At 52.8% G+C, this 26476-nt stretch overlaps 1 protein-coding gene and 1 pseudogene across 1 annotated transcript; one reads left to right on the plus strand and one right to left on the minus strand.

Moving 5' to 3' along the window:
* Nucleotides 1-5740: 5740 nt before the first annotated feature.
* LOC114080158 (small ribosomal subunit protein uS5 pseudogene) lies at nucleotides 5741-6638 on the minus strand (annotated as a pseudogene).
* Nucleotides 6639-13849: 7211 nt separating this feature from the next.
* Plxnb3 (plexin B3) lies at nucleotides 13850-26310 on the plus strand. The gene is made up of 35 exons (XM_027921717.2): nucleotides 13850-13926; nucleotides 14573-14649; nucleotides 15001-15180; nucleotides 15427-15555; nucleotides 15641-15741; nucleotides 16460-16592; nucleotides 16748-16904; nucleotides 16990-17098; nucleotides 17182-17296; nucleotides 17434-17559; nucleotides 17639-17755; nucleotides 18042-18135; nucleotides 18219-18388; nucleotides 18618-18769; nucleotides 19005-19110; nucleotides 19853-19983; nucleotides 20275-20451; nucleotides 20573-20768; nucleotides 20916-21155; nucleotides 21241-21402; nucleotides 21477-21628; nucleotides 21765-21865; nucleotides 21942-22165; nucleotides 22327-22505; nucleotides 22663-22729; nucleotides 23144-23471; nucleotides 23594-23697; nucleotides 23810-23903; nucleotides 24210-24388; nucleotides 24481-24641; nucleotides 24960-25107; nucleotides 25291-25355; nucleotides 25430-25505; nucleotides 25629-25703; nucleotides 25982-26310. The coding sequence occupies exons 2-35, from the start codon at nucleotides 14593-14595 to the stop codon at nucleotides 26084-26086; spliced, it is 4710 nt and encodes a 1569-aa protein (XP_027777518.2). The 5' UTR covers nucleotides 13850-13926; nucleotides 14573-14592; the 3' UTR covers nucleotides 26087-26310.
* Nucleotides 26311-26476: the final 166 nt, after the last annotated feature.

Raw genomic sequence — 26476 nt, forward strand, 5'->3', positions numbered from 1 at the left:
GTGTCGCCTCCCTGCCTGTGTCCTGTTGTGGGGGAGGAGGGCAAGAGGTTGGCTGTGGGACAATTTGAGAAAGGAGTGTACCTAGTTTCCCGAGGCCCTCAGGGAGAAATCGCCTCAGCCACCACCTTTATTCTACCTGAAGACAGGTTCAGTGCTTTCTCTGGATGACTCTCTGAATGGAAATGTTCTTGGGTTACATTCACATGGTGTTGGGGCAGGGGAACTGACAATGACATTTCACAAAAATATTGACTGAGCCAAAGCAGGACTTAGCCTGGTGCTGGAGAGAGGGGATTACCCCCAGTCACTCAGGAGGAGTTGTGGAGAGGAATGCTGTGGAAAGCCAGCAAGCTGCCAAGAAGCAGGAGGGCTCAACCCTGGCCAGTCCTGAGCAGCAGGGAAGGCTGAGTCACAACGCAGGGGTGCTGTGCTTCTAAACCTTCTAGGAAGAGGGAACCACCTCTTGTGCAAAGGCCCAGCAGTAGTGAATGGGGGCAAAATACAGGGTATGATGGCCTGTGGGGGGAAGGAGGAGCTGACTGGTAGGTCTTCCTAAGGAGCCTGGAGTTTGCCTGGAGGCAGCAAGAAGCCACCAAAGAGTTCTCTCCAAGGTGGAACGAGCATGGGGTTCTGTTTTGCCTAAAGCAGGCCATGAGACTTCATCTGGAGGGTCAGTGAAAGACCAGAGCACACTGCTGCTGGGAATGGAAGGGGTGGCAGGAGAGCAGTGTGGCCAGCCTGGGGAAGCTGAGCAGAATTCCTGCTGGCCCAGCACTCCCACCCTGGCTTTGCACTAAAGAGAACCGAGAACAGCCATGCAGGAAAACATGAATATCCATAGCAGGCCAAGTGTCCACTGACAGATGGGTGGACAAAATGTGGCATATCCACAATGCAATATCATTCAGCCATAAAAGGGAAGGAAATGCTAGTGCGCTCCTGCAAGCATGAATCTTGAAGACGTGATGCTTCCTAAGACAACCAAAGGCTGCGTGTTATATAATTCCACTTAAATGAAATGTTCACAATAGGCAAATCCATGGAGACACAAAGCAGATCAGTAATTGCCAGAACTGGGGGGATAGGAAGGAAATGGGTCGAAGGTGTACCTTTTGGGGAGGGGTACAGGGGATTGAACCAAAAGGCACTTAACCACTCAGGCACATCTGCAGCTTGCTTGCTTGCTTGCTTATTTATTTATTCATTCATTCATTCATTCGTTCATTCATTCATTTAGGTCCTGAGGATTGAACTCAGGGATGCTTTCCCACTGAGTCATATTTTCAGCCTTTTTTTATTTTTTATCTAGAGACGGGATCTTGCTAGGTTGCTCAGGGTCTCACTAAATTGCTGAGGCTGGCTTTGAACTAATGATCCTCCTGCTGCAGCCTCCCAAGCTGCTGGGATTACAGGTGTGTGCCACTGCGCCCAGCTTTATTTTTTATTTTGAGACAAGGTCTTCCTAAGTTGCTGAGGGCCTGGCTAAGTTGCTGAGGCTGTTTATGAACTTGCAATCCTCTTGCCTCAGCCTCCTGAACCACTGGGATTACAGATGTGCACCACCATGTCCATCTCAAATAGTGGACTTTAAAGAAATTAATTTTATGTCATGTGAATTTTACCTCAAAAACATATGATAGGGAATTACAGTGGATAGATATATACATGCATATGTCAACTTGTGGATTTATGAGAAGGTGATAGATTGATAGATGATACAAAATAGATGATTAATTGATAAATAGATGATAGAGAGGGAAGATAAATGATAGAGCCTGGCACAGTGTACACAGTTGCAATCCCATCTACTCAGGAGACTGAAGCAGTGGCATCCCAGGTTTGAGGCCAGCCTCAACAATTTAGTGAGACTCTGTCTCAAAATATAAAATAAGAAAAAGACTAGGGCCAGGTATCGTGGCATATTCCTGTAATCCTAGTCTTGGGAGACTGAGGCAGGAGGATCACAAGGTTAAGACAAGTCTCAGCAATTGAGCAAGCCCTAAGCAACTTAGACCCTATCTCAAAATAAATAAAAGGGTTAAGTGCCCCTCAATTCAATTCCCAGTACCAAAACTAACAACAAAAAATGATATAGGATTATATATGGATATACACATACACACATCAATTGATTGAGTAATGATGGATTGATGAAAAGATAACAGATTCATAGTGAGGCCCTAAACAACTTAGTGAGACCCTGTCTCAAAATAAAAAATAAAAAGGGCTGAGCATGTAGCTCAGTGGTAAAAATGCCCTTGGGTTCAATCCCCAGTACCCTCCCAAAAATCAGAAAGAAAAGATAATGGATTGATAGATGATACAAAAAAATCATTGATTGATAAATGGTAGAGAAAAGGTAGATAGAGCCTGGCACAGAAGGCACAGCTGCAAAATTCCAGCTATTTGGGAGACTGAGGCAAGAGGATCACCAGAGTCCAAGAATTCAAGGCTAACATCGAAGACATAGCAAGGCCCTGTCAAAAATTATAATAAAACCAGCTGGGCCTGGTGGTGCCTGTCTTTAATCCCAGTGACTCATGAAGTTGAGGCAGGAGGATCACAAGTTCAAAGCCAGCCTCAGCAATTTAGCAAGACCCTGTCTCAAAATTAAAAAATAAAAGGGCTGGGGATGTAGGTACCCAGTACCAAAAAGAAAAAAAAAAAAAACAGAAAGAAAGGGGGTAGGGGATGCCACTCAGTGGTAGAAAACTGGCCTAGAACACATGGGGCCCTGGGTTCAATCCCTAGCATGAAGAAGAAGGAGAAGAAAGAACTCAAATGAACTAACATATCTATGGAACTAGAAAAAAGAAGAACAAAGACCAGAGCAGAAATAAATGAAATAGAGAGTGGATCAATAAAACTAAAAAAGTTTTCTTAAGATAAACACAATCGGGCTGGGGATGTGGCTCAAGAGGTAGCGCGCTCGCCTGGCATGCATGCGGCCCGGGTTCGATCCTCAGCACCACATACAAACAAAGATGTTGTGTCCGCCAATAACTAAAACAAAAATAAATATTAAAAATACCCCCCCAAAAAGATAAACACAATCAGCAAAACCTTTAGCTAAACTAAGAAAAGATGCACAGCAGCCAGGCACAGTGGCACACGCCTATAATCTCAGCCACTTGGGAGGCTGAGGCAGGAGGATGGCAAATTCAAAGCTAGCCTGAGCAACTTAGCAAGACCCTATCTCAAAATAAAAAAAATAAAAGGGGCTAGGAATGTGGTTCAGTGGTTAAGTGCCCCTGGGTTCAATCTCCCCACCCCCCACAGAAAAAAATTAAATCAAGGTGGAAATAAAAGGGGAGACAGCACAACTGATACCACAGAAATATAAAGATCACAAAAGACTACAATGAACAATTATATCCCCACAAATTGAATAACCTAGACAAAATGGATAAATTCCCACCCAGACTGAACAGACCAATAACGAGAAAGGGGATTGAACCCAAAACTTCCTAGCAAAAAAAAAAAGTCCATGACTTGGCCAGACATTTAAAACTGAAGAGGAGGGAACATTTCCAAACTCATTTTATTAGACCAGCATTACCCAAAGCCAGATAGGACACAACAAGGAAAGAAAACTACATGTTGCAACACACGACTAAACCAGTCAAGGTCACTCCAAGTGAATCTGGGGACTAAATAAAGACACAGAAACAGGAAGTACCTTTTCTTTGGGTTCAGTGACTGCTCCTCAGCCACAGCTCCCACAAGGGGGGCAAGGCAAGCAAGAAAGAGAAGGAGCACGCCTTGAACCTGGGTTTTAATGGGAAGAAGCCATTCAAATGAGGCAAGGGGTAGGGTTATAACAAACAAATGGGTGTAATCCAACCCCATCATGTGATGCCCACTCCTGGAGCTGCACCTCTTTATGCAAGCGGAGGCAAAGTCCAAGTTGTATTGCAGAGTGCAATACCTGTTCAGTACCTCTTTACTCAGGACTTAAAGGTGTGTACATAGCTCCCGTCCAGAGCAGCTCCCAACAACTACAGGCCAACATCCCTGAGGAACATAGGTGCAAAAATCCACCACAAAATTCTAACAAAACAGATTCAACAGCACACTGAAAGTCGAATTTATCCCTGGGATTGTAAGAATGATTCAACATATGTGAATCAACAAATGTGATAGGTCAAATTAGCAGAAGGAAGGGCCAAAATCATATGATATCTCAATAAATGCAGAAGAGACTTTTGATAAAATTTGACATCCTTTCATGATAAAAATTTAAAATCTCAATAAATCGGATATAGAAAGAATATACCTCAACATATTAAAGGCCATATATGGCATCATATGCTAATATCATACTCAATGGGGAAAATAGTGACCTCCAAGGTCAGGAACAAGGCAAGGACATCCACCCTTGCCAAGTCTATTGAACATAATTCTGGAAATTCTAGCTAGAGGAATTAAGCAAGAAAAAGAAATACAACTGTCTCCACTTGAGATAACATGATCCTATTATGAGGCATTATTTGCAACAGCCAAGATATAGAATCAACCTAAGTGTTCATTAACACATGAATGGATAGAGGAATGTAGCATATATACACAATGGAATACTAGTTAGCCTTAAAAGGGGGGAAACCCTGTCATTTGCAAGAACATGGAGGACATTAACTGAAAGAAATAAGCCAGGCACAGAAAGACAATACCACACATTCACACTTACATGTGGAACTGAAAAAAAGGCAAACTCCTAGAAGCAGAGTAGAATGGTGGTTACTAGGGGCGTGGCTTGGAGTGGGTTGGGGAATAAAAAGATAAAGATAAAAGGGGGCAAGTTGAATAAATTGTAGAGATCTATTGGACAGCATGGTGAATACAGTTAATAATAATGTTTAAAGTTGATCTCAGTGCCTCACCCATGCTAGCAAACACCCTACCATTGAGCTACATTCCCAGTCCTTTTTTTTATTTTTTATTTTGAGACAGAGTATCACTAAGTTGTTGGAGCTGGCCTCAACTTGCTATACTGTTCTCTCAGCCTCCTTAATCGTTTGGATTACAGGTGTGTACCACCACTCCCAGAATGTCAAACATCTTTTCACATGCTTGTCTGCCACTTGCATATCATCTTTGGATGTCTATCCAAGTCCCTTGCCTGTTCTTTAATCAAATTATTTGAGTTTTTGAGGTTGAGTTGTAGGAGTTATTTATATATTTAAGATGTTAACCTCTTCTTGGATATATGAGCTGCAAATATCTTATTCTGTACATTACCTTTTTGCTCTCATGTGTCCTTTGACACAGAAAATTTCTTAAGTGTGATGTAGCCCCACATATCTGTTTTTGCTTTGATTAACTATGATTTTGGTACCACATCCAAGAAAGTATTACCAAGTCCAATGTTACAAAGTATCCCCCTGTTTTCTTCAAGGAATTTCACAGTTTTAGGTCTTACATTTAGGTATTTTATTTCATTTTATCTTTGGTACCAGGAATTGAACGCAGAAATGCTCTACCACTGAGCCACATTCCCAGTCCCTTTGTGTGCATGTGTATGTTTGTATGTATGTATGTATGTATGTATGTATGTATTTATTTATTTATTTTGAGACAGGGTCTCACTAAATTACTGAGAGCCTTGCTAAGTTGCTGAGGCTGACCTTGAATTTGCAATCCTCCTGCCTCAGCCTCCTGAGCCGCTGAGATTAGAGGGGTGCACCACCATACCCAACTCTTCTATTCATTTTTTGGGGGGGTTTCATTCACTTTATTATTATTTTTGTATAAAAACCCTATGTCATAGCCACAGCTGGAGCCTGGGTCCTCTGTACAGAGACTCTGGTATGGGTTTTCACAAGATGGTCAGTGAATTCCTGATAAGGAGACTTGGTGAACACAGTCTCTTTCCAGAGATCAGGGGTCAAATAGCTGTATGTCTTGGAGATGGCATCGAAGGTGGCCTTGGCAAAATTGCCCAAGGTGGCAGTGCAGCCCCTGGCAGAAGTGTAGCAGTCATCAATACCAGCCATCGTCAGTAGCTTCTTGGGTACAGGAGCTGAGACAATGCCAGTACCTCTGGGGGCAGGGATGAGCCATACCAGCACAGAACCACAACGTTCTGTTACCTTGCAAGGGACAGTGTGAGGCTTGCCAATCTTGTTCCCCCAATAGCCTCTCCGCACAGGAACGATGGAGAGCTTGGCCAGGATGATGGCCCCTCGGATAGCAGTTGCTACCTCCTTGGAGCATTTTACTCCCAGTCCAACATGACCATTGTAGTCCCCAATAGCTACAAATGCCTTGAATCTGGTCCGCTGGCCAACAGAGTCTGTTTCTGTACAGGCATGATCTTCAAAATCTCATCCTTGAGTGATGCCCCCAGGAAAAGTCAATGATCTCAGACTCCTTGATGGGCAAAGAGAAGAGATAGATCTCCTCCAGAGACTTGATCTTCATGTCCTTGACCAGGTGGCCCAGCTTGGTGACCAGGATCCACTCCTTGTCTTCGGCCTTGCCTCCACGAGCCCCACGGCCTCGGCCCCGTCCACAGCCCGGCTGCGGCCTCGGAGACCGCTGCCGAAGCCTCCGCGGAAGCCGCCGTGGCCATCCATTCTGGGGCCCCCGGGACCTCTGGGACCTCCGGGACCTCCCGCTGCACCGGCGTCATCCGCCATTTGGTGTTTTTCCAGAGAAGAAGCTCTTCTATTCATTTTTAGTTAAGTTTTGTCTATAGTGTAAGGTAAGGGTCCAACTTCAGTCTTTTAGATGGAACTATCCAGTTTTTCCAATATCACTTGTAAAAAACAAAACAAAACAAAACAAAACTGTCTTTTCCCTAATTTGTAGTTGTAAAAATACAGCGAATAATAAGTATTGGGGAGGATGGGGAGAAATTGAAACCTGCATGCCATTGGTGGGTTTGGAAAGTAGTGCAACTGCTATGGAAAACAGTATGGAGCTTCCTCAAAATATCAAAAGTAGAACTAGCATATGGTCCAGCAACCCCACTGCTGGGTGGATATCCAAAACAATCAAAAGCAGGAATATTTGCACATCCACGAACATAGCAGCATTATGGTGGAAGGCACTTAAACGTCTGTTGGCAGATGAGTGGATGACAAAATGTGGTCCATAGGTACAACTGAATGTTATCCTTCCTTAAATATCCTGTCACATGTTACAACGTGGTTGGAACTTGAGGACTTTATACTAAGGGAAAGAAGTCAGAAAGAAATTGACAAATTTTGTGTGGTTTCACATACATGAAGCACATACAATCATGAGATTCATAAAGACAGAAAGGAAAATAGTGGTTACCAGAGACTGAGGGGAAGGGAAACATGGGAATTATTTAGTGGGTATAGAGTTACATATTTACTGAACTGATGAAAAGTCCTGGGGATCTGTTTCACAGCAAGAATGTGAGTTGACTTATTACTGAACCACACAATTCAAAGTGGTGAAGATGGTAATTGTTATGTGGGTTTTACCACATTAAAAATTTTGACTTGATAAAGAATAGAAAACCTGAACTATCCTATCCCATAATTATTAAAGTAATTACATCAGGCTGGGTGTGGTGCTGCACACCTGTGATCCCAGCTACTTTGGAAGTTCCAACAGGAGGACTGCAAGTTCAAGGCCAGCCTCAGCAATTTAGCAAGGCCCTTAGCAATTTAATGAGACCCTAATTCAAATAAATAAATAAATAAAAGGAATGCAGATGTGGCTCAGTGGTTTAGTGCCCTTCGGTTCAATCCCCAGTATGACAGAAAGAAAAGAAGGAGAAGGAGAAGAAGAAGAAGAGAAGGAAAAAATAAATTAGATCAGTAGTTTAGGAAAAATAAAATATCCCTTTTTCATCTCTAATTTTGTTCATTTAGGCCTTCTGTCTCTTTTGGTCTAGTTTGGCTAAAGATTTATCAATTTATCAATCTTTTTTATCTTTTTAAAGATGGTTCTTTATTGCATTGATCCTTTGTATTGTTTTTTTATCCTCAATTTTATTAATTCAGCTCTGATTTCTTGTCTTCTACAGGTTTTGGAATTAGCTTATTTTTGCTTTTCTAGAGCCTTGAGGTATAACAGATTATGTAGATACTCAGTGCTATAAATTTTCCTCAGCCAGATGTGGTGATGCACACCTGTAATCCCAGCCACTAGAAAGACTGAGGCAGGAAGATCTCAAGTTCAAAGCCAGCCTCAGCCACTTAGCAATACCCTAAGAACTTAGTGAGACCCTGTCTCAAAATAAAAAATAAAAAGTCCTGGAGATGTGGCTCAGTGATTAAGTGTCCCTGGGTTCAGACCCTGGTACCAAAACACACAAAACCTTTCCTGCTAGAACCACTTTCATAGTATCCCAAAGATTTTGATATCTCTATTTTCATTTATTTCTAACAATTCCTGGGGCTGGGGATGTGGCAGCGGTAGCGTGCTCGCCTGGCATGCGTGCGGCCTGGGTTCGATCCTCAGCACCACATACAAAGATGTTGTGTCCGCCGAAAACTTAAAAATAAATATTAAAATTCTCTCTCTCTCTTTAAAAAAAAAATTTCTAAGTATCTCTGTTCTCATTTTTTCTAAGAATTTCTTATTTCTCCCCTGATTTATAAATTTATTTTTAATAGCTTATTTATATGTTTTGTTGCCATGTAAGTATAAAGATTACAAATGAACATTTTGGGATAATGTATACTTATATTAAAATAAAGCTTATTTTTCTGTTAAATAAATAAAATCTATGGTGAGAGGGCCAGGAAACGACAGAAACAAGGGTAGCTGATATATTGTTCCAGGGAAAAGCTGAAGTACTCCCCCAAATCACTTTATGTCTTGAAACCAAATATAGATGAGTTTGATACAAGGATATTAAACACACCAATTCAAAATCATGCATGAAAAAAAAAACATGACAAACTAGAGTTTAGCCTAGAAAATACAAGGTGGTTTAACATTAGAAAATCAATGTGTCAGGTATAGTGGTGCATGCTTATAATCCCAGTGACTCGGAGGCTGAGGTCAGAGGATTACAAGTTCAAAGCCAGCCTCAGCCACTTCGAAAGGTCCTAAGCAACTTAGCAAGACCCTGTCACAAAATTAATAAGTAGTTTTTAATTTGGGGAAGTAGTTAAGCACCCCTGGGTTCAATCCCCAGTGCCAAAAAATGGAAAATTAATTATTATAATTTATCATGTTAACAGATAAGAGGGGGAAATCCTGTGGTCCTCTCAATGTATTCAGAAAAGACAGTTTATAAAAATTCAACATATATCAAATGAGGAGTGGAAGGGAACTTCCTAAGTTTCATAAAGATATCTACCAAACACCCCTGCAAACATCATACTTTTTTAAAAATTCTTTTTTAACTTTATTTTATTTATTTATATGTGGTGCCGAGGATCAAACCCAGGGCCTCGCACGTGCTAGGTGAGTGCTTTTACCGCTAAGCCACAACCCCAGCGTTCATCATACTTAATAATAAAACATTGACAATAATTTTTTGCTTCTATTCAACATTATATTATATGAGGAAGTAAGACAAGAAAAAGAAATTAAAATGAAAAGGACTGGAGAAGAAGAAGGAAAATAGTCATTACTCGCAGATGATATGATATGCAAGCAGAAAACCAAGAAGAATCCACAAAGGGAATCCAGACAATTCTTAGAGTTAATAACAGGTTTATAAGGCTATATAATATGAAATGAATATACAATAGTTGCTACTATACAATAGCTGGTATATGGCAACATACAGTCAGAATGTGGATTAAAAGCAGACTGGGCACAGTGGTGCACACCTGTAATCCCAGATACTTGGGAGGTTGAGGCAGGAGGATGGCAAGTTTGAGGCTAGCTTCACCAACTTAATGGTGGCCTGTCTTGAAATGAAAGTAAATAAAAAGACTGGGGGTGTAGCTCAGTGATAGAACGCTCTGGGTTTGATCCCCAGTACAAAAACAAAACAAAACCAAAAAATGAAACAAAAACATTCTAAAAAGCCTAGAATAAACAAGATGATTTTGAGAGATGAGGAAGAACAACAAAAGGAGAGAGGACAAGCAAGGAGGAGGAAAAGGAGAAGAAAAAGAAGTGACTCCAAAGTGGGACAATTGTCCCTTTGAGAAAAGATGAAGCTACATGCCTACCTCTCACCATGTACAAACATATTCCTTCTAAATGAATTAAAGCCTGTAATCTCGACAGCTCAGGAGGCTGAAGCAGGACATACAGCTCAAGGATTGGTATCTAGAATATGGAAAGAATGCCCACAAATTAAGAAGGAAAGCCAGATATGGTGGCTGAAGCCTGTAATCCCAAGAACTCAGGAGGCTGAAGCAGGAAGATCACAAGTTCAAGGCAGCCTGGGCAATTTAGCAAGACCCTGTCTTAGCAAGACCTAAGTTTAAAGATAAAAATTCAAAAAAGGGCTGAGGATATGACTCAGTAGGAGAGCACCCCTGTTCTCGCCTGCTCCAGCCTGGTGCCTGCAGCAGGCCCCTTTTCTGCACCTGTGGAGGCCAGCAAAGGGTAGCAGTGCCCTGCCCTGTGCCATCAGGCAAAGGGGCGGGCAGGGAGAGGCTGGGCTGCCTGGCAGGGCCCGCCAGGACGAGTTATGCTGGGTGTGATTGCATTGTGGGGAGGGAGGCTGGGACTCTGCTAGGACACACTCCTGCTACTGCCAGCTGCTCCTCAGCCTGCCGGTGGCTTATACAGGTAGGGAAGAATGTGGCTGGTGTGGGTGGGTGTGGGGTACAGGGGGCTCTGGGCTGAGGGACACCACCTTGAGATATGCTAAGGCTGGGAGAAGCCAGAGTGTGTAGGGCTGGCTAGCTGGGGTCAGACAAAGGCCTTTAAGCAGTAGCCCAGCCAGCAAAGACACCTCCTGATGTCTGAGGATATGTAGGGTGCTGGAGCTAGGAGGTGGGGGACCAGCGATGTTGACCCCAAGTGGGAAAGCTGGTGCCAACCCAGGGCACAGCGCAGGGTAAGAAAGGTGCCTTCCTGGCTCCCTGCACCCACAGCCACCCAACCGGTTCAGCCAGGTGGCAGCAAGCTGTTGCCACTTACTGTGCTGTGCCTTATGAAGGAGGCAGGGACCCCAGTCAGAGCGCACCTGCCCTGCACCATGGGCAGTGAGACTAATGGCCCTGGAGTGCCCTTCTGGGGTGACAGGGGAGCCAGCTGTCCCTCCCTTCCCCACCCCATGCATAGAGGATGATTCCCTGGAGGGGAGTGAGCAGTCAGCAGCCAACTGCCTGTCTGAAGGTCAGGGTTGGCTCCCTGTGGCAGAGGGCCTCAGCCCCCTCCTGTGGGTCCTTTTTGCATCAGCCTCCTCTTATGCAGCATCCTCTACTGGTACTCCCCACCATGCTGTACCTGGCACGACTTTGCCAGGCCTCTGGGGCAGGGCTGAGTGGGGGAGGGGGAGAAGGTCCTCTGCATGGGATGCCTTTGTCAGCGTCTCCTCTGCCCCCAGCCTGAACAAAGGCAGGCATTGAGGACCCAGACTGGCACTTCAGCCAGGCACCAAGGCTACTGAGGCCAAGACTGGCATTTACAGGGGTTCAGTGCCTCTGACTCTGTCATGGGGGCTCTGAAGTCCACCTCATGCCCTTCACAGGGATCCAGGGGAACTCAAGGTGGGGCACCCTGGGCTGGCAGAAAAGTTGTGGGTCAGATGGGGAGGACTGGCTGGAGGAAAACCCTGTCCCTTTGTCCCCAGATTCAAGGGGGTGTCTCTCCCTGGAGGCGGGGAGTGGTAGGGAGCCCCCTGGCCAGAACAGCCCGGGTGGGGGTAAAAGCACCAGATAGTGGGTCCCTGGCCTGGCCCTCTGGACAGAGGAGGCATTGTTGGGGTGGAGGCAGGGCTGCCTTAGCTCGGCCACTATTGACAAAGCTGCCAGCTGTGGTGGAGCCCGGTCGCCAGGCCCTTGGTCCCCCCCATCCCCCGCCCCCTTCCTTCCCCAGGGCCGGCATGAATGGGGCTGAGCCTCAACTGTCTCCCTCCCACTCAGGACAATGCCCTCCACATCCATCTTGTGCCCATCATCAATGCCCCAGGGCAGCTGAACTGAAGAGATGTGGCACGCTGCTCAGGAGACCCCACTGCTTCACTCCTTGCTGGTGGTAAGTACCTGGGCCCCACATCCCCAAAGATGTCCCTGAAGGGGCAGGGTGAGGTAAAATAGCCCAGGCCAGGGTCAGGACACAGGGAAGCTTCGGCGTGGGACTCTAATGTCCTGTGTCTCCTCCACACACCAGACATTACCGCAGACACACCCAGGATCTAAAGGAAATGTCTGTCCCTTTCCGCCTGTATTCCTGAGATAAGGGACTCCAGGGCCTTCCTGAGGCTTGACCCTAGGCCTGAGTGGCATTGGGTGGCTCCTGGCTGGCATGTGCCCACATGTCCAGCCATGCAGACCCCAGTTCAATTCAGGGCCTACTGGCAGCTCCTGGCCCCTTCCCAGGGGTCTGCTTGGCGTGGCTGGTCTGCTGGAGGCTGCTGGGCACTGGCTGCTGCCAACAGCTCGTGGGCATGAGCTTCACTCCGGTGCCTCCTTTGGAGTGTTGGGGCACCACCCTTGCCCTCAGGGGCTCAGACTCAAGGTCCCTTCCAGGCACACTCTGAGGTACCTTGGGTAAGGCTCCCCTCCCTCTCCCTCCACCCCTTCAGTCCAGCTGTCTTTCTGCCCCACCTTCTCACTGGGGCTGTCTTCCTCATCAGCACTCCCACACTGAGGACCCTTCTGGTGTCAGGCTGCAAAGACCCTGGCTGCAGGGGCAGGCCTCCATCCAGCCCTCCATCCTGTGTTGCCTCTTCCTGCCCCTGGTGACCCTGCACCTTCCCTTTACCCCTACTCTGACTACCCTGAGGTGGTCTAACGTCCTCTGTGGTACAGCTCTGGCATGGGGCAGGTGGGCCGTGTCTGGCCGTGTTTTAGCAGGTGGCTGCCTGGCTTCCTCCATCTTTCCTGGCTCACTCTCTCCCGGCTAGTGAGGGACTCCCTATTCCTTGTACCATGGGTATCTCCCCTGGTCATGTGGTGACACTGCTCTTGTCCCTGTGCCAACTCCCTTGTCTGGATGGCTGGTGCAGGGTCACCCTGCTGTGTGGCTTCCACCCGTCTTCCTTCTCTCATGCTCCTCCCCTCTTTTCCTCTCCACCCTCTGTCACTCAGAGTCCCTCTGGTCATGCTCTTGTGGCTTCTCAGGATGTGCCCCCAGTCTACAGTGTAGATGAATATAAAGTAGAAGACGAAAGAATTCTTCCCTTGCCTGTGCGCATGTGCACGTGCAGGCATGTGCCCCCGCCCCCGCCCCAGTCTTTTTCTCCAGCTCTTGGACACTTTCTTTGTCCCTCTTTCTGTCCTCTCTCTGGCTCCTTTCTCTGTGCCCCCTCTTTCTCTCTTTCTTTCTCCTCTCCCTTCTCCGCCTTTCTATCTCTCTTGTCCCTGTCTGCCTCCTGGGTGCTCCCAGGCTGTGAACCTCTCTCTTCTCTAGTCTCCACCCTGCCTTCCTCTCTGGTCCCATCTCTGCCTCATCTCCTCCTGCTCCTTCTGCCCTGGCTTTTGCCTGTTGGGGAGTGGGGTATCGGGGACTCCCTCCCACCAGCTCTCACATCGCCTTGCTCTCCCCCAGGTTCCTGGAATGGCTGCCTGGCCTTCCTACTACCTCCATCTCCTGCTGCTGCTACTGTCCCCAACACCACTGCCCTTGACAGGGGCCCATCACTTCTCTGCACCCAACACCACCTTCAACCACCTGGCACTGGCACCTGGCCAGGGCTCGCTCTATGTGGGCGCAGTGAACCGCCTCTTCCAGCTCAGCCTAGAACTGCAGCTTGAGGCTGTGGCTGTCACGGGCCCTGTCATCGACAGTCCTGACTGCGTGCCTTTCCGTGACCCGGCTGAGTGTCCGCAGGCCCGGCTTACTGATAATGCCAACCAGCTCTTGTTGGTGAGCAGCAGGGCCCAGGAGTTGGTGGCCTGTGGGCAGGTGAGGCAGGGTGTATGTGAGAAGCGGCGCCTTGGGGATGTGACCGAGGTGCTGTACCAGGCTGAGGACCCCGGTGATGGGCAATTTGTGGCTGCCAACACTCCAGGAGTGGCCACAGTGGGCCTGGTGGTGCCCTTGCCAGGCCGGGACCTTCTGCTGGTGGCTAGAGGCCTGGCAGGCAAACTGTCGGCCGGGGTGCCACCCCTGACAGTACGCCAGCTGGCTGGGCCACAGCCCTTCTCCAGTGAGGGCCTGGGCCGCCTGGTGGTGGGTGACTTTTCTGACTACAACAACAGCTACGTGGGGGCCTTTGCTGACACCCACTCTGCCTACTTCATCTTCCGCCGCCGTGGGGCCCGAGCCCAGGCCGAGTACCGCTCCTATGTGGCCCGCATCTGCCTGGGGGATGCCAACCTTTACTCCTACGTGGAAGTGCCCCTTGCCTGCCGGGGCCAGGGCCTCATTCAGGCTGCCTTCCTCGCCCCGGGCACCTTGTTAGGGGCATTTGCCACAGGCTCAAGGGGGGCCCAGGCGGCCTTGTGTGCCTTTCCCCTGGCTGAGCTGGATGGGAGCATGGAGCAGGCCCGGCGACTTTGCTATACGGCAGGTGGTCGAGGACCCAGCGGCATGGAGGAAGCCACCGTGGAGTATGGTGTCACATCCCGCTGTGTCACCCTGCCTGCTGTGAGTGGCCAGGACCTGGCCCCAAATTCTGACAGAATGTCCTGCCTTCTTCCTCTGCACCTTGCTTGCTTGTCTACCAGGCAGCCCTCCTTCCATGACATGGGGCCAGGTGTCTCCAGTGAGAAGCAGCTGGCTGACCTCTTGGCGAGGGGATGTCAACAGAGGGAGGGGCGTGGCTCTGTGGGGCAAGCTTGTCATGTCATTGGGCTTGGTGACCCAGCCTTCCAGCCCCCCAGCCCTGGTCACTCTGTCCCCATGTCTCTCCCAGCTCCCCACACTGGCTGCCTGGGCATCATATGCTGTCTTTCTGGGCCTCTCCTTGGAGCTGATTTCCACTCCTTACTTGTCTAGGACTCCCCTGAGTCATACCCCTGTGGCGATGAGCATACCCCCAGCCCCATTGCTGGCCGCCAGCCCCTGGAGGCGCAGCCTCTGCTACAGCTTGGACATCCCATCAGCGCTATAGCAGCCCTCCAGGCAGATGGGCATATGATAGCCTTCCTGGGGGACACCCAAGGCCAGCTACATAAGGTGAGAGCCTGACCAAGGGGGGTGCCCTAGTGCAGCCCACACACTGCCAGGCTGGGTCCAGCCTTGTGGCCTGTCCGGGAGCCTCTTCTGCCAATGGCTCAGGGAAACCTCCAGAACCCTCCACCTCTGAGACTTTATGTTCCTGAAATGGAGTCCCTGCTCGGAGGAGAGCATGTACCCCGAACAGTGAACATATGGCCATCTGGAGAGCTGATGGCTCAGCCCTATCTTTGTGCCCCTGCCCAGGTCTTTCTCAACAGCTCCCAAGGCCAAGTGTATCACTCCCAGCAAGTGGGGCCTCCTGGCTCACCCATCAGCCCAGACCTGCTGGTGGACAGCAATGGTGGCCACCTCTATGTCCTGACTGCCCAACAGGTGAGGACTGTCCCAAGATCTGGGGCCAGGTCCACATGGCCCATGTCTCCACAACCACCATTTTTCTCCCTCGCTGCTCATCTAGGTTAACAAGGTACCCGTGGCAGCCTGCCCTCAGTTCCCCAATTGCACCAGCTGCCTCCAGGCCCGGGACCCACTATGTGGCTGGTGCATCCTACAGGGCAGGTGAGTGTGGTCATGTGCCCTGGCTTGTACCAACATGTACAAGCAGAGCAGCTCTAGGTGTGCCAAGAGTCCAGCCGTACTTGCTCAAGTACCAACCCTGGCTGTTGCTGAGCTCCTCAACCCTGCCCCATCCCACCAAGCTATGAATCTCCATGGCATCGGCTGCCTGACATTGCCTAACCTATCCACTTCTCACTTCTAGCAGCCCCACCCTGGGTCCAGGCATCTGCCACCACTCCCAGGACCCCTGCCCAGCTGATGGTGTCCCCTGACCCACTTCAAGTCCCCCCCCAGCCAAAGCTCCACACAGCAACCCAGTAGCAGGTCCCTCTCTCACAGTCAAGAGCCAAAGCTTGTCAGGTGTGGTGGTGCACATGCCTCTAATCCCAGCCGCTCAGAAGGCTGAGGCAGGAAGATTGTGAGTTCAAAGCCTGCCTCAGCAAAAGTAAGGCACAAAGCAACTCAGTGAGACCCCTGTCTCTAAATTTAAAAAAAAGTGGGGGATGTGGCTTAGTGGTTAAGCACCCCTGAGTTCAATCCCCACTCCCCCAAAAAAGCTAAAGCCCGCGCCTTGGCTGTGAAACCTCCAAGGTTGGCCCACTCCTCTCAGCACTGTCCCCTCACTACCCCTGCTCACAATGCTCCAGCTGGGCCAGCCTCCCAATCCCCCAGGGAGCCTGAAACCCACACAATGAGATGATGGGCCCCTGCCCCGCAGGTGCACCCGGAAGAGCCAGTGCAGGCGGGCAGCCCAGCCGAACCAGTGGCTATGGAGCTACGAGGAGGACAGTCGCTGCCTCCACATCCAGAGCCTGCTGCCAGCCCACCACTCACGCCAGGAGCAGGGCCAGGTAAAGTTCCCACCGACTGCCACTGCCTGTGTGTAGGGGGTGCCCCTGGCTGCCTCCCAGCAGCCTCTGTTCCTGCCCTCAAGAGCGTATCTTACCTGCTTACCACCCTCCCCTTGCCCAGCTGCATTGCCCTGTTTCCCTCTCATGTGTTCCAGGTCACATTGTCTGTCCCCCGGCTGCCCACCCTGGCTGTGGATGAATATTTCCACTGTGCTTTTGGGGACTATGATAGCTTGGCTCATGTGGAAGGGCCCCATGTGGCCTGTGTCACCCCTCCCCAAGACCAGGTGCCTCTTAACCCTCCAGGCACAGGTAAGGGGGCCCCTGGGTAGGGGACCTGTGGGAACTGAAGGGGACAGGAGCCATGTGCCCTGCTCTACCACCACTATCCCTCTAGACCACATCACCTTGCCCCTGGCCCTGATGTTTGAAGATGTGGCCGTGGCTGCCACCAACTTCTCCTTCTACGACTGCAGTGCTGTCCAGGCCTTGGAGGTGGCTGCCCCGTGAGTTCCTTGGCCTGGCTCCTGCTGGGTAGGGGTGGCACCCTGAGATGGCACCCAGCCTGAGCAGACCCCTGTCCCTGCAGGTGTCATGCCTGTGTGAGCAGCCTTTGGCGGTGCCACTGGTGCCCCCAAAGCAGCCACTGTGTACACGGGGAACAGTGCCCAGAGGGTGAGAGGACAGTCTACAGTGCCCAGGAGGTGGGTGTACCCGACCAGGACTCCCTTCATATACTCAGCCCCCTATGAACACCCCTGCGGGCACTGCAAACAGAGGCAGAGCTGCCCAGGGGTGGGCTCCTGCAGCTCTGAAGGGCTGAGGGTTCTTCTTTCCCCAGATGGACATCCAGGGGCATGGACCGGAGGCTTGCCCCCAGGTGGTGGGGCTGGCAGGTCCCCACTTGGTACCTGTGGGCTGGGAGAGCCATTTGGCCCTGCACGTGCAGAACCTTCAGTATTTCCGAGTAAGTTGTCAGGAGGGCAGGGGCTGGAGACTATGGGGGGTTTTGACACTGTCCAGGGGGCTGACAGCATGCCCCCCAGGGCCTGTCTGCCGCCTACCACTGCTGGCTGGAGTTGCCTGGAGCATTGCAGAAGCTGCCGGCCTCCCTGGAGGAGACAGCTGCAGACACCGGCCTCATTCACTGCCAGGCCCAGCAGGTGGGTGGCTCCCCCCAGCCTCACCTATTGCTGGGCACCTTCTGTAGCCCTCTTGCCCACCCCCCGGTTTCCCGAGTCCTTCTTCATCCTGTTGTCACTCATGACAGTCTGTTCTGTGCCAGGCCCTGAGCATGTGGCAGGAACATAGTGCTTGTAGTCTGTCCCTGAGCACCCTGGTGGGAAAGGCAGGGAACAGGCTCACCCATTCTAGGGAGTACCCTAGGGGAGGTGGGAGGTGGGGTTGCCCCAAGTGGGGGTCAACTCTGACCCTGCACTCCACCCACAGTTCCACCCCTCCATGTCCCAGCGAGAGCTCCCAGTGCCCATCTACGTCACTAGGGGCGAGGTCCAGCGGCTGGACAATGCCCATGCTCTTCATGGTGAGCTCGGGGGTAGCAGGGCAGGAGGGGGCGGGGGATGCAGCACAACAGTGCTACCTCAGCGCATGCCTGGCCTTTCCTAGTGATCCTGTATGACTGTGCTGTGGGCCACCCTGACTGTAGCCACTGCCAGGCAGCCAACGGGAGCCTGGGCTGCCTGTGGTGTGGTGATGGTCAGCCTACCTGTCGTTATGGGCCCCTGTGCCCACCAGGAGCTGTGGAGCTGCTGTGTCCCATGCCCAGCATTTATATGGTGAGCCATTCCCCATCAGGGCCCTTGCTCACCACCCTCCTCCATGGCCCAGTCTCCCACTTCTCCCCTGCCCCTCACTGTCCTACCTCCCCTCAGTTCAGACTGACTGCCTCAGGCCCCCAATCTAACAGCCGGGCCTAGCCACAGTCCAGCTGGTTGGCTGGGCACCCCCGCTGCAGAGTGAGCTGTGAGATTGGAGTGCCCCATCTGCCATCCTTCCCTGATATAGATTGAGCCTCTGACTGGCCCCCCAGAGGGTGGCTTGGCCCTCACCATTCTGGGCTCCAACCTGGGTCGGGCCTTTGCTGATGTGCAAGATGCTGTGAGTGTGGCCGGCCAGCCCTGCAGCCCCGACCCCGCTCTCTACCGTACCTCTACCCGGTGAGGCGCCTGGCAGGCAGAAGTGGGTGGGGAGGCCGTCCAGGGTAGGCCTTCAGAAACCAGCCACCCAGAGAGAAGGGAGGCTTGCCATCAAGAAATGGGGGTCCTGGGTATGTGTACAAAAGGAAAGCAAGTGGGTGAGGGAGAGTGAGCAGGAGGGGGCTCCAGGAGGTGGCTGGCAGTTGCCCAAGGCTCCGCTGGGGGCCCTGAGGCACTACTGGACCTTGCTCATCAGGATTGTGTGTGTGACATCTCCTGCCCCTAATGGCACGACTGGGCCGGTCCAAGTGGCCATTAAGAGTCGGCCACCAGGCATCTCAATCCAGCACTTCACCTACCAGGTCAGTGTCTACCTCAGGGTGGTGTAATGTAGGACAGTGGGAAGGGCGGCCAGACAGCTAGGTGGGGACATCAAACTGGATTCAAGGGTCGCAAGAAGCACTGCTGTGTGTTCAGAAGGGAAAGTACATGATCTCAGTGGAGAGGAAGCTGGGGACAGTGGCAAGAGAGCAAGGACATAGCCATTGGCAGCTGTCCAGGAGGGCACTGGGCTTCAGGAGCAAATGTGGTGGGCAGCTGGGCCAGAGTTGGCACAGAGCTATCAGAACTTGTGGGCCTGGCTCCCTGCAGGAGCACAGGACAGAGGAGTGTGGGGACACCTTCAGGTGCTAGCCTGAACGCTGGGCATCTAGGAGGGCATTTCTGGGTCAGGTATCCCAGAATGCTAACAGTAGGAGGCAGGGGTGGGTCAGGACCAGGAGTTATGCTTGGCACACAAAGCACCTCGAGAAGGCAATTGGATCTTGAGGTTTAACTCAGGATGCAAGTTAGTCCCAAGGGGAAATACTGATGGTGAAGAGAGACTTGGGGCAGCAGCAGATTGAAGGAAAGCTGGAAAATGAGGAGCTACAGAAGCCAGAACTGTGCTTATGAAAGGAGGGCATGGTTAGCTGTAGCCCCTGACACTTGAGAAACCAAGAATTGGGCCTGTACCACAAAGCCCTAGGACCTCAGGGATGGGCACCAGGTAAGGAAGCACCAGGCCAGACTGCCATGCCTACTGCAGTCTGCTCTGTTCCCCAGGATCCTGTCCTGCTGAGCCTGAGTCCCCGGTGGGGCCCTCAAGCAGGAGGCACCCAGCTCACCATCCATGGGCAGCACCTCCAGACAGGAGGCAACATCACTGCCTTTGTGGGTGGCCAACCCTGTCCCATGTAAGTATCTACCCTGCTGCCCACCAGGTCTAGAGGTTGCTTGCCTCCTAGCCCAGGCCTGGCTGCTGCCAAGTGGGGATATGCCCTGTGGGTGTCCCCTCCTATATAGTGGGGGCAGTGGATTCAAGGCCACCATCAAATTCTAAGAGAAGCAGTACTATTTTTGCCTCGGTGGTCTCTACCCTTGTTATGCGAGGCAAAGTGGGCCTATCACTGGGAGCTGGGTCAGGGCTGGGGATGAAAGGTAACAGTGAGAGCCCAAGATAACAATTCCTCCTGCACTCCCTGCAGCCAGGAGCCGGTGTGTCCTAAGACCATCGTGTGCCGCACCATGCCCCAGGCCACACCAGGAGAAGCAATGGTCCTTGTGGTCTTTGGCCATGCTGAGCGCAAACTACTCAGCAGCCCCTTCCGCTACACTGCCAACCCCCAGCTTGTGGCAGCAGAGCCCAGTGTCAGCTTCCGGGGGTGAGGAGCCTGGCCAGCCCACGGAGCAGCCCGTGGACTGATCCAGAGGGGAGCTGGGGAGCTGGGGCTGTGCAGGGCTACCCACCAACCTCCCACCCTTCTGACTTCCATCTTGGCCCAGGGGCGGGCGGCTGATCCATGTCCGGGGCACAGGCCTGGACGTGGTGTGGCAGCCCCTGTTGTCCGTGTGGCTGGAGGCCGAAGCAGAGGTAAAGGCTTTGGGGGCTCAGCCCCAGGACCTGAACCCAAGGAGGAGCTGTGAAGCCCCTGCTGCAGAACCCCAGACTTGTATCCAGCTTGGGGGAGGCTTGCTACAGGTGAGCCCCTCCACACCAGCTGGTGACAGGGCTGTCCCCAGGCCTGCTTGGGGGCTGGGGGGGGCAGGGCCAAATAGTATGTCTATAGGAATGAAAAAGGGAACCCTAACTGACCCTCCTGTGTTCCTGGCCCTAACTGCCGCGCAGTGTTCCACCATCTGCTCTGTCAACTCGTCCGGCCTCCTCCTGTGCCGTAGCCCTGCTGTACCAGATGGGGCCCACCCAAAGCGGGTATTCTTCACCCTGGACAATGTGCAGGTGGACTTTGCTAGTGCCAGTGGGGGCCAGAGCTTTCTGTACCAGCCCAACCCCCGCCTGGCCCCGCTCAGCCGTGAGGGACTCGCCCGCCCCTATCGCCTCAAGCCGGGTCACATCCTGGATGTGGAGGTGAGCGTCTCCCAGCTGTGCATTCCCAGGGCGCTCAGGGCCCCCAGTACAAGCAACCAGCTCAAGTTCCTGGCATGTGTCCCAGGGCGAGGGCCTCAACCTGGGAATCAGCAAAGAGGAGGTACGTGTGCACATTGGCGATGGTGAGTGCCTGGTGAAGACGCTCACGCTCACCCACCTGTACTGTGAGCCACCCCCACACGCCCCTCAGCCCACCAACAGCTCCAGTGCCCTGCCGCAGTTTGTGGTGAGTATGCGCCCCAGGCGGGTGGGCTGCAGGCTGCAGACCCGTGCTTAGGAGCACTGCCCCCACACCCTCAGGTACAGATGGGCAACGTGCGCCTGGCCCTGGGCCCCGTCCAGTATGAAGCGGAGCCCACCATGTCTACCTTCCCTGTGGAGGCCCAGGTGGGCCTGGGCATGGGTGCTGCCGTGCTGATCGCCGCTGTGCTCCTCCTCACCCTCATGTACAGGTGAGGAGGGCTCTCCCCCTGTACAAACCTGCACAAACTTCCCTCTTCATTGCTGGCAAGGATGCCCCGTGGCAGGACCTGGGTCGATGGCTATCCTGGCCTAGGGCTGTGGTTGACACGTGGCCCTTGGCTGCAGGCACAAGAGCAAGCAGGCCCTGCGGGACTACCAGAAGGTGCTGGTGCAGCTGGAGAACCTGGAGACAGGTGTGGGTGACCAGTGCCGCAAGGAGTTCACAGGTGTGTGGGGGCAGGGAAGGGGGGGCAGAGGGCCCACTGGGCCTGAGCCCACATCTTGGTGGCTCTTGGCCTACAGACCTGATGACTGAGATGACAGACCTCAGCAGCGACCTTGAGGCCAGTGGGATCCCCTTCCTGGACTACCACACATTCGCTGAGCGCGCCTTCTTTCCTGGCCATGGTGGCTGCCCACTGCTTCCAGAACTCGAGGGGCTTGAGGAAGAAGGCCGCCGTGCCACTGTTCGCCAGGGCCTCACGCAGCTCTCCAACCTGCTCAACAGCAAACTCTTCCTCCTCACAGTGAGGGCCTCGTGGGTGCTTGGGGGCAGGCAGGGAAGAAGGCCTCTATGGGCAAAGAGGTGGGGCTGGGGACAGGCCAGGCCAGGCTGGGAGAGGGGTGTGAGCATAGAAGCGGAGGAATGCATGGGGCTTCCCAGAGTGAACACCAGCTTCCTGCGTAGCTCATCCACACCCTGGAGGAGCAGCCTGGCTTCTCCCAGAGGGACCGCTGCCACGTAGCTTCGCTCCTGTCCCTGGTGCTGCATGGCAAGCTTGAGTACTTGACCGACATCATGAGGACTCTGCTTGGTGACCTGGCGGCTCATTATGTACACAAGAACCCCAAGCTCATGCTACGCAGGTTGGTCTTGACCTGGGCATAGTGGCAGGGACAGGGGCTCACTAGTGATCTGTCCCCACCCTGGGCAGGCTCTGCCCTGGGGTGGTGGAGGCAGGAGGGATTTAGAAGAGGAGTTGAAGGACATTCTCATAGGAGACCTGGGGCTTTCTCCCCACAGGACAGAGACCATGGTGGAGAAGCTGCTCACCAACTGGCTGTCCATCTGTCTCTATACCTTCCTGAGGGTGAGGGTCACTGTGCAGCCTGCCCCCAGCCCTGATGGCACTCTCCTGCCCCCCAGCTCTTGGGGGATGCTGCCTTCCTATAGCCTCTCTGACCAGTGCCTAACTTTCCCCAGGGGCCTTGTGCAGGACTCAGGATGGGCCATCAAATGAGGGTCATGAGAGTTATCTCCCTGTCCTGTGGGCCTACTGTGAGGCCCAGCCAGAGGGAGTTCTGGAAAGGGGAAGACTCAAACCCCTTCCAGGGCCAGATTAGAGGCAGAGGCGAAAAGGGCTGGGGTCCCCAGTGCAGCCACCTGTCCATCTATCCTTGTTCTGGGGTGCTGATGGCCCCTTTCATTCCTGCTATGCCCTCTGCTGGGCATCACTGAGCATCCTGGCCCTGTGGCCAATGCTGGTCCACCTTGATGGTTGCAGGAAGTGGCTGGTGAGCCCCTGTACATGCTCTTTCGCGCCATCCAGTACCAGGTGGACAAGGGCCCTGTGGATGCTGTGACAGGCAAGGCGAAACGGACCCTGAATGACAGCCACCTGCTGCGGGAGGATGTGGAATTCCGGCCCTTGACACTGATGGTGCTTGTGGGCCCTGGGGCTGGCACCGCAGTAGGGAGCAGCGAGATGCAGCGTTTGCCAGCCCGGGTGCTTGACACGGACACCATCACCCAAGTCAAGGAGAAGGTGTTGGACCAAGTCTACAAAGGCACCCCCTTTTCCCAGAGGCCCTCAGTGCATGCCCTAGACCTTGGTGAGAGAGACAGCCCCACCTCCCCCATCCCTACTGCCTCCACCACATATAGCCACTCAGCTCTGCCTTACTACAGATGGGAAACATGTTGTGGGCTGATGTGCTTCCCTGGGTCTCCCCAGAGTGGCGCTCAGGCCTGGCTGGTCACCTAACCCTGTCAGACGAGGACTTGACCTCAGTGACTCAGAACCACTGGAAGAGACTCAATACTCTACAGCACTACAAGGTGCTGGGTGGGCAGGGACAGGGCAAGTTGGTTGGGAGTAGGGGACAGGTCCCTGCCTTAGGAATCAGATGGCAGTAAAGGGACCAAACTCTGCTTCCCTGTTCCCCACCAGGTCCCAGATGGAGCAACAGTGGGGCTCATCCCTCAGCTGCACAATGGTGGCGCTGTTTCCCAGAGCCTGGCTCAGAATTGCCCCTCAGGAGAAGGTGAGTTCCTCAGGCCCAGACACACCTATCTGCCCCAGAAGCACCAGGGGACTGGAGTCCACACTAGGCTAGGTTCACAGAGCCCAAAGCTGGGCAGGAAGGAGTCCTGGTCGTGTCAGCTCCCTTGCCTGGGTTGCCTGCCCCACCTGCTCAGCAGGCAAGCCAAAGCTCCAGGTTGAGCCAAGGCCTGGAAGTTCTAGAGCCACGAGGTGTCAGGCTGAGCAGGGAGCACACGGCACCTCCCAGGCCACTAGTGCAGGATGGGGGAAGGGGCATGGGACTGAGGCCAGGTTCCCATGCCCTTAGACATTCCCATGCTGGAGGATGGTGACGATGGCGGGGTGCGCCTCTGGCACCTAGTGAAGGCCACCGAGGAGCCAGAAGGGGCCAAGGCACGGCGTAGCAGCCTCCGGGAACGGGAACGGGAACGGGCCCGGGCCAAGGCCATCCCAGAAATCTACCTCACCCGCCTGCTGTCCATGAAGGTTAGTGTAGCCAGGGGAGCCAGGCCATAGGGGAGGCTTGGGAGCAGGAATGGTCCTAGAAAGGCAGAAGGGCCCTCTTGTCCTGCTTACAGGGTACATTGCAGAAGTTTGTGGATGACACCTTCCAAGCCATTCTCAGCGTGAACCGGCCTGTGCCCATTGCTGTCAAGTACCTGTTTGACTTCCTGGATGAGCTGGCAGAAAAGCATGACATTGAGGACCCAGAGACCCTGCACATCTGGAAGACAAACAGGTGCCTTTCCTGTCGACCCCCTACTTATTGCTACTGATCCATTGAATCCCAGAGGAACAAGGACATTCCCAGAACAGGACAGCAGGTTCAAGACAGGAACCCAGCCTGATTTTCAACAACCCCTCACCCCCCAGCATGGACTCACAGGAAGGTCACCTGGGCCATGAGGACAGCTCCTAGAGAAGAGCAAGGCTGGGGTCCCTGGTTGCCTGCATGGATGGCTCCAGTGACATCTGCATGGAAAGGGTGGGCTGCAGTGCATGGAGGAGGAGGCCACAGTGACCCGGTCTCATCCCCACACCTGGCCTGTGTCCCCAGCCTCCTGCTGCGGTTCTGGGTGAATGCCTTGAAGAACCCACAACTGCTCTTTGACGTGCGGGTGTCGGACAACGTGGATGCCATCCTGGCCGTCATTGCACAGACTTTCATCGACTCCTGTACCCTCTCGGAGCATAAAGTGGGCCGGGTGAGGTTGCAGTAGCCAGCGCCAGCTGGCAGGGACTGGAGAGGAAAACCCTGTGGGGGAAGCCACGGTGCCCTGTGCAGAGCCTGAGCCGGGTGGAATGGAGCAGTGAGCCCTGTGCAGAGGCAGGGGTGCTGTTGGGTCCCCACGCCTGCTCACTCCTAGCCCTTCCTCTGTCTTGAAAAGGATTCCCCAGTGAACAAACTGCTCTATGCCCGGGAGATCCCTCGCTATAAGCAGATGGTGGAGAAGTAAGTGTCGAAGCCGTTACGGCTGGGGGGAGGCCCTGGAGGGTGCCCGCCCCTAACTCTGTGCGCTTCTCCAGATACTACGCAGACATTCGCCAGAGCCCTCCGGTGAGCTACCAGGAGATGAACTCTGCTCTGGCTGAGCTTTCTGGGGTGAGACATGGCCCAGGGGCACTGCCCTCCATATCTTGGGGGATTCATTGGCAGAGCAAGGGGAGAGCCTTGGGGCTTGAGACCAGGGCTGAGGCCTCACTGCCCGCTACATGCTGTCCCCAGAACTACACCTCTGTTTCCCACTGTCTGGAGGCTCTGCAGGAACTCTACAACCACATCCACAGGTATCATGACCAGGTGAGGCCCAGAACACCATGGAGGGGAGGAGGCAGGTACCTGGAATGAAGTGAAGCCAAGACAGAGGCTCACAGAATGTCCCTGGGGGTGGCTTAATCCAGGCAGAGGGAAGGAAGGGATGCCAGCCTTGGCTGGAAGGGCCCAGGTTGAGTCATGGGCTTGACTTTCCTCTGGATTTCCCGGGAGGCCCCAGCAGTGTTTCTTGAACTCCTAGGCAGCCCCGGGTCAATGATCACAGGGGTGGGGCCTCAGGTGGATACCCTCCTCTGCCCTGGCAGATCATCAGTGCCTTGGAGGAGGACCCCGTGGGCCAGAAGATGCAGCTAGCCTGCCGCCTGCAGCAGGTTGCTGCTCTGGTGGAAAACAAAGTGACTGACCTGTGAGCTTAGAGAACACATCACCACAGTACCTTATGGTCCCTGAACCGAGCCATTGACTGAGGAGGGCCCGCAGAACTTGGGTGGTGTTGAGTGCCCACTGCCTCACCACAGGGCTTATTTCTAATTTATAGCAATCCCTACCCCTTCTCCAACTGTATTTATTTGCTTACTGGAGAATCTGGAAATAAAACAGAAATACGTCTTTAAAAAAAAAAGTCCAATCCCCAGCAGTGGCTGCAAGAGTCAACTTCATGCTCCTTGGGCTGGTACCCCCATGGCCCCATAGCTGTGAGTGCTACCCAAGGGGAAAGAAGTTATTAGGCCTTCCAGGAGGGCTCTGCCCTCCCCATTCCCTTCCTAACCTCCCCAGGGCCCACAAGAAAGCTGCCCCTT

Source organism: Marmota flaviventris, chromosome X, assembly GCF_047511675.1.
Source record: "Marmota flaviventris isolate mMarFla1 chromosome X, mMarFla1.hap1, whole genome shotgun sequence".
In the NCBI taxonomy this organism is placed as follows: domain Eukaryota; kingdom Metazoa; phylum Chordata; class Mammalia; order Rodentia; family Sciuridae; genus Marmota; species Marmota flaviventris.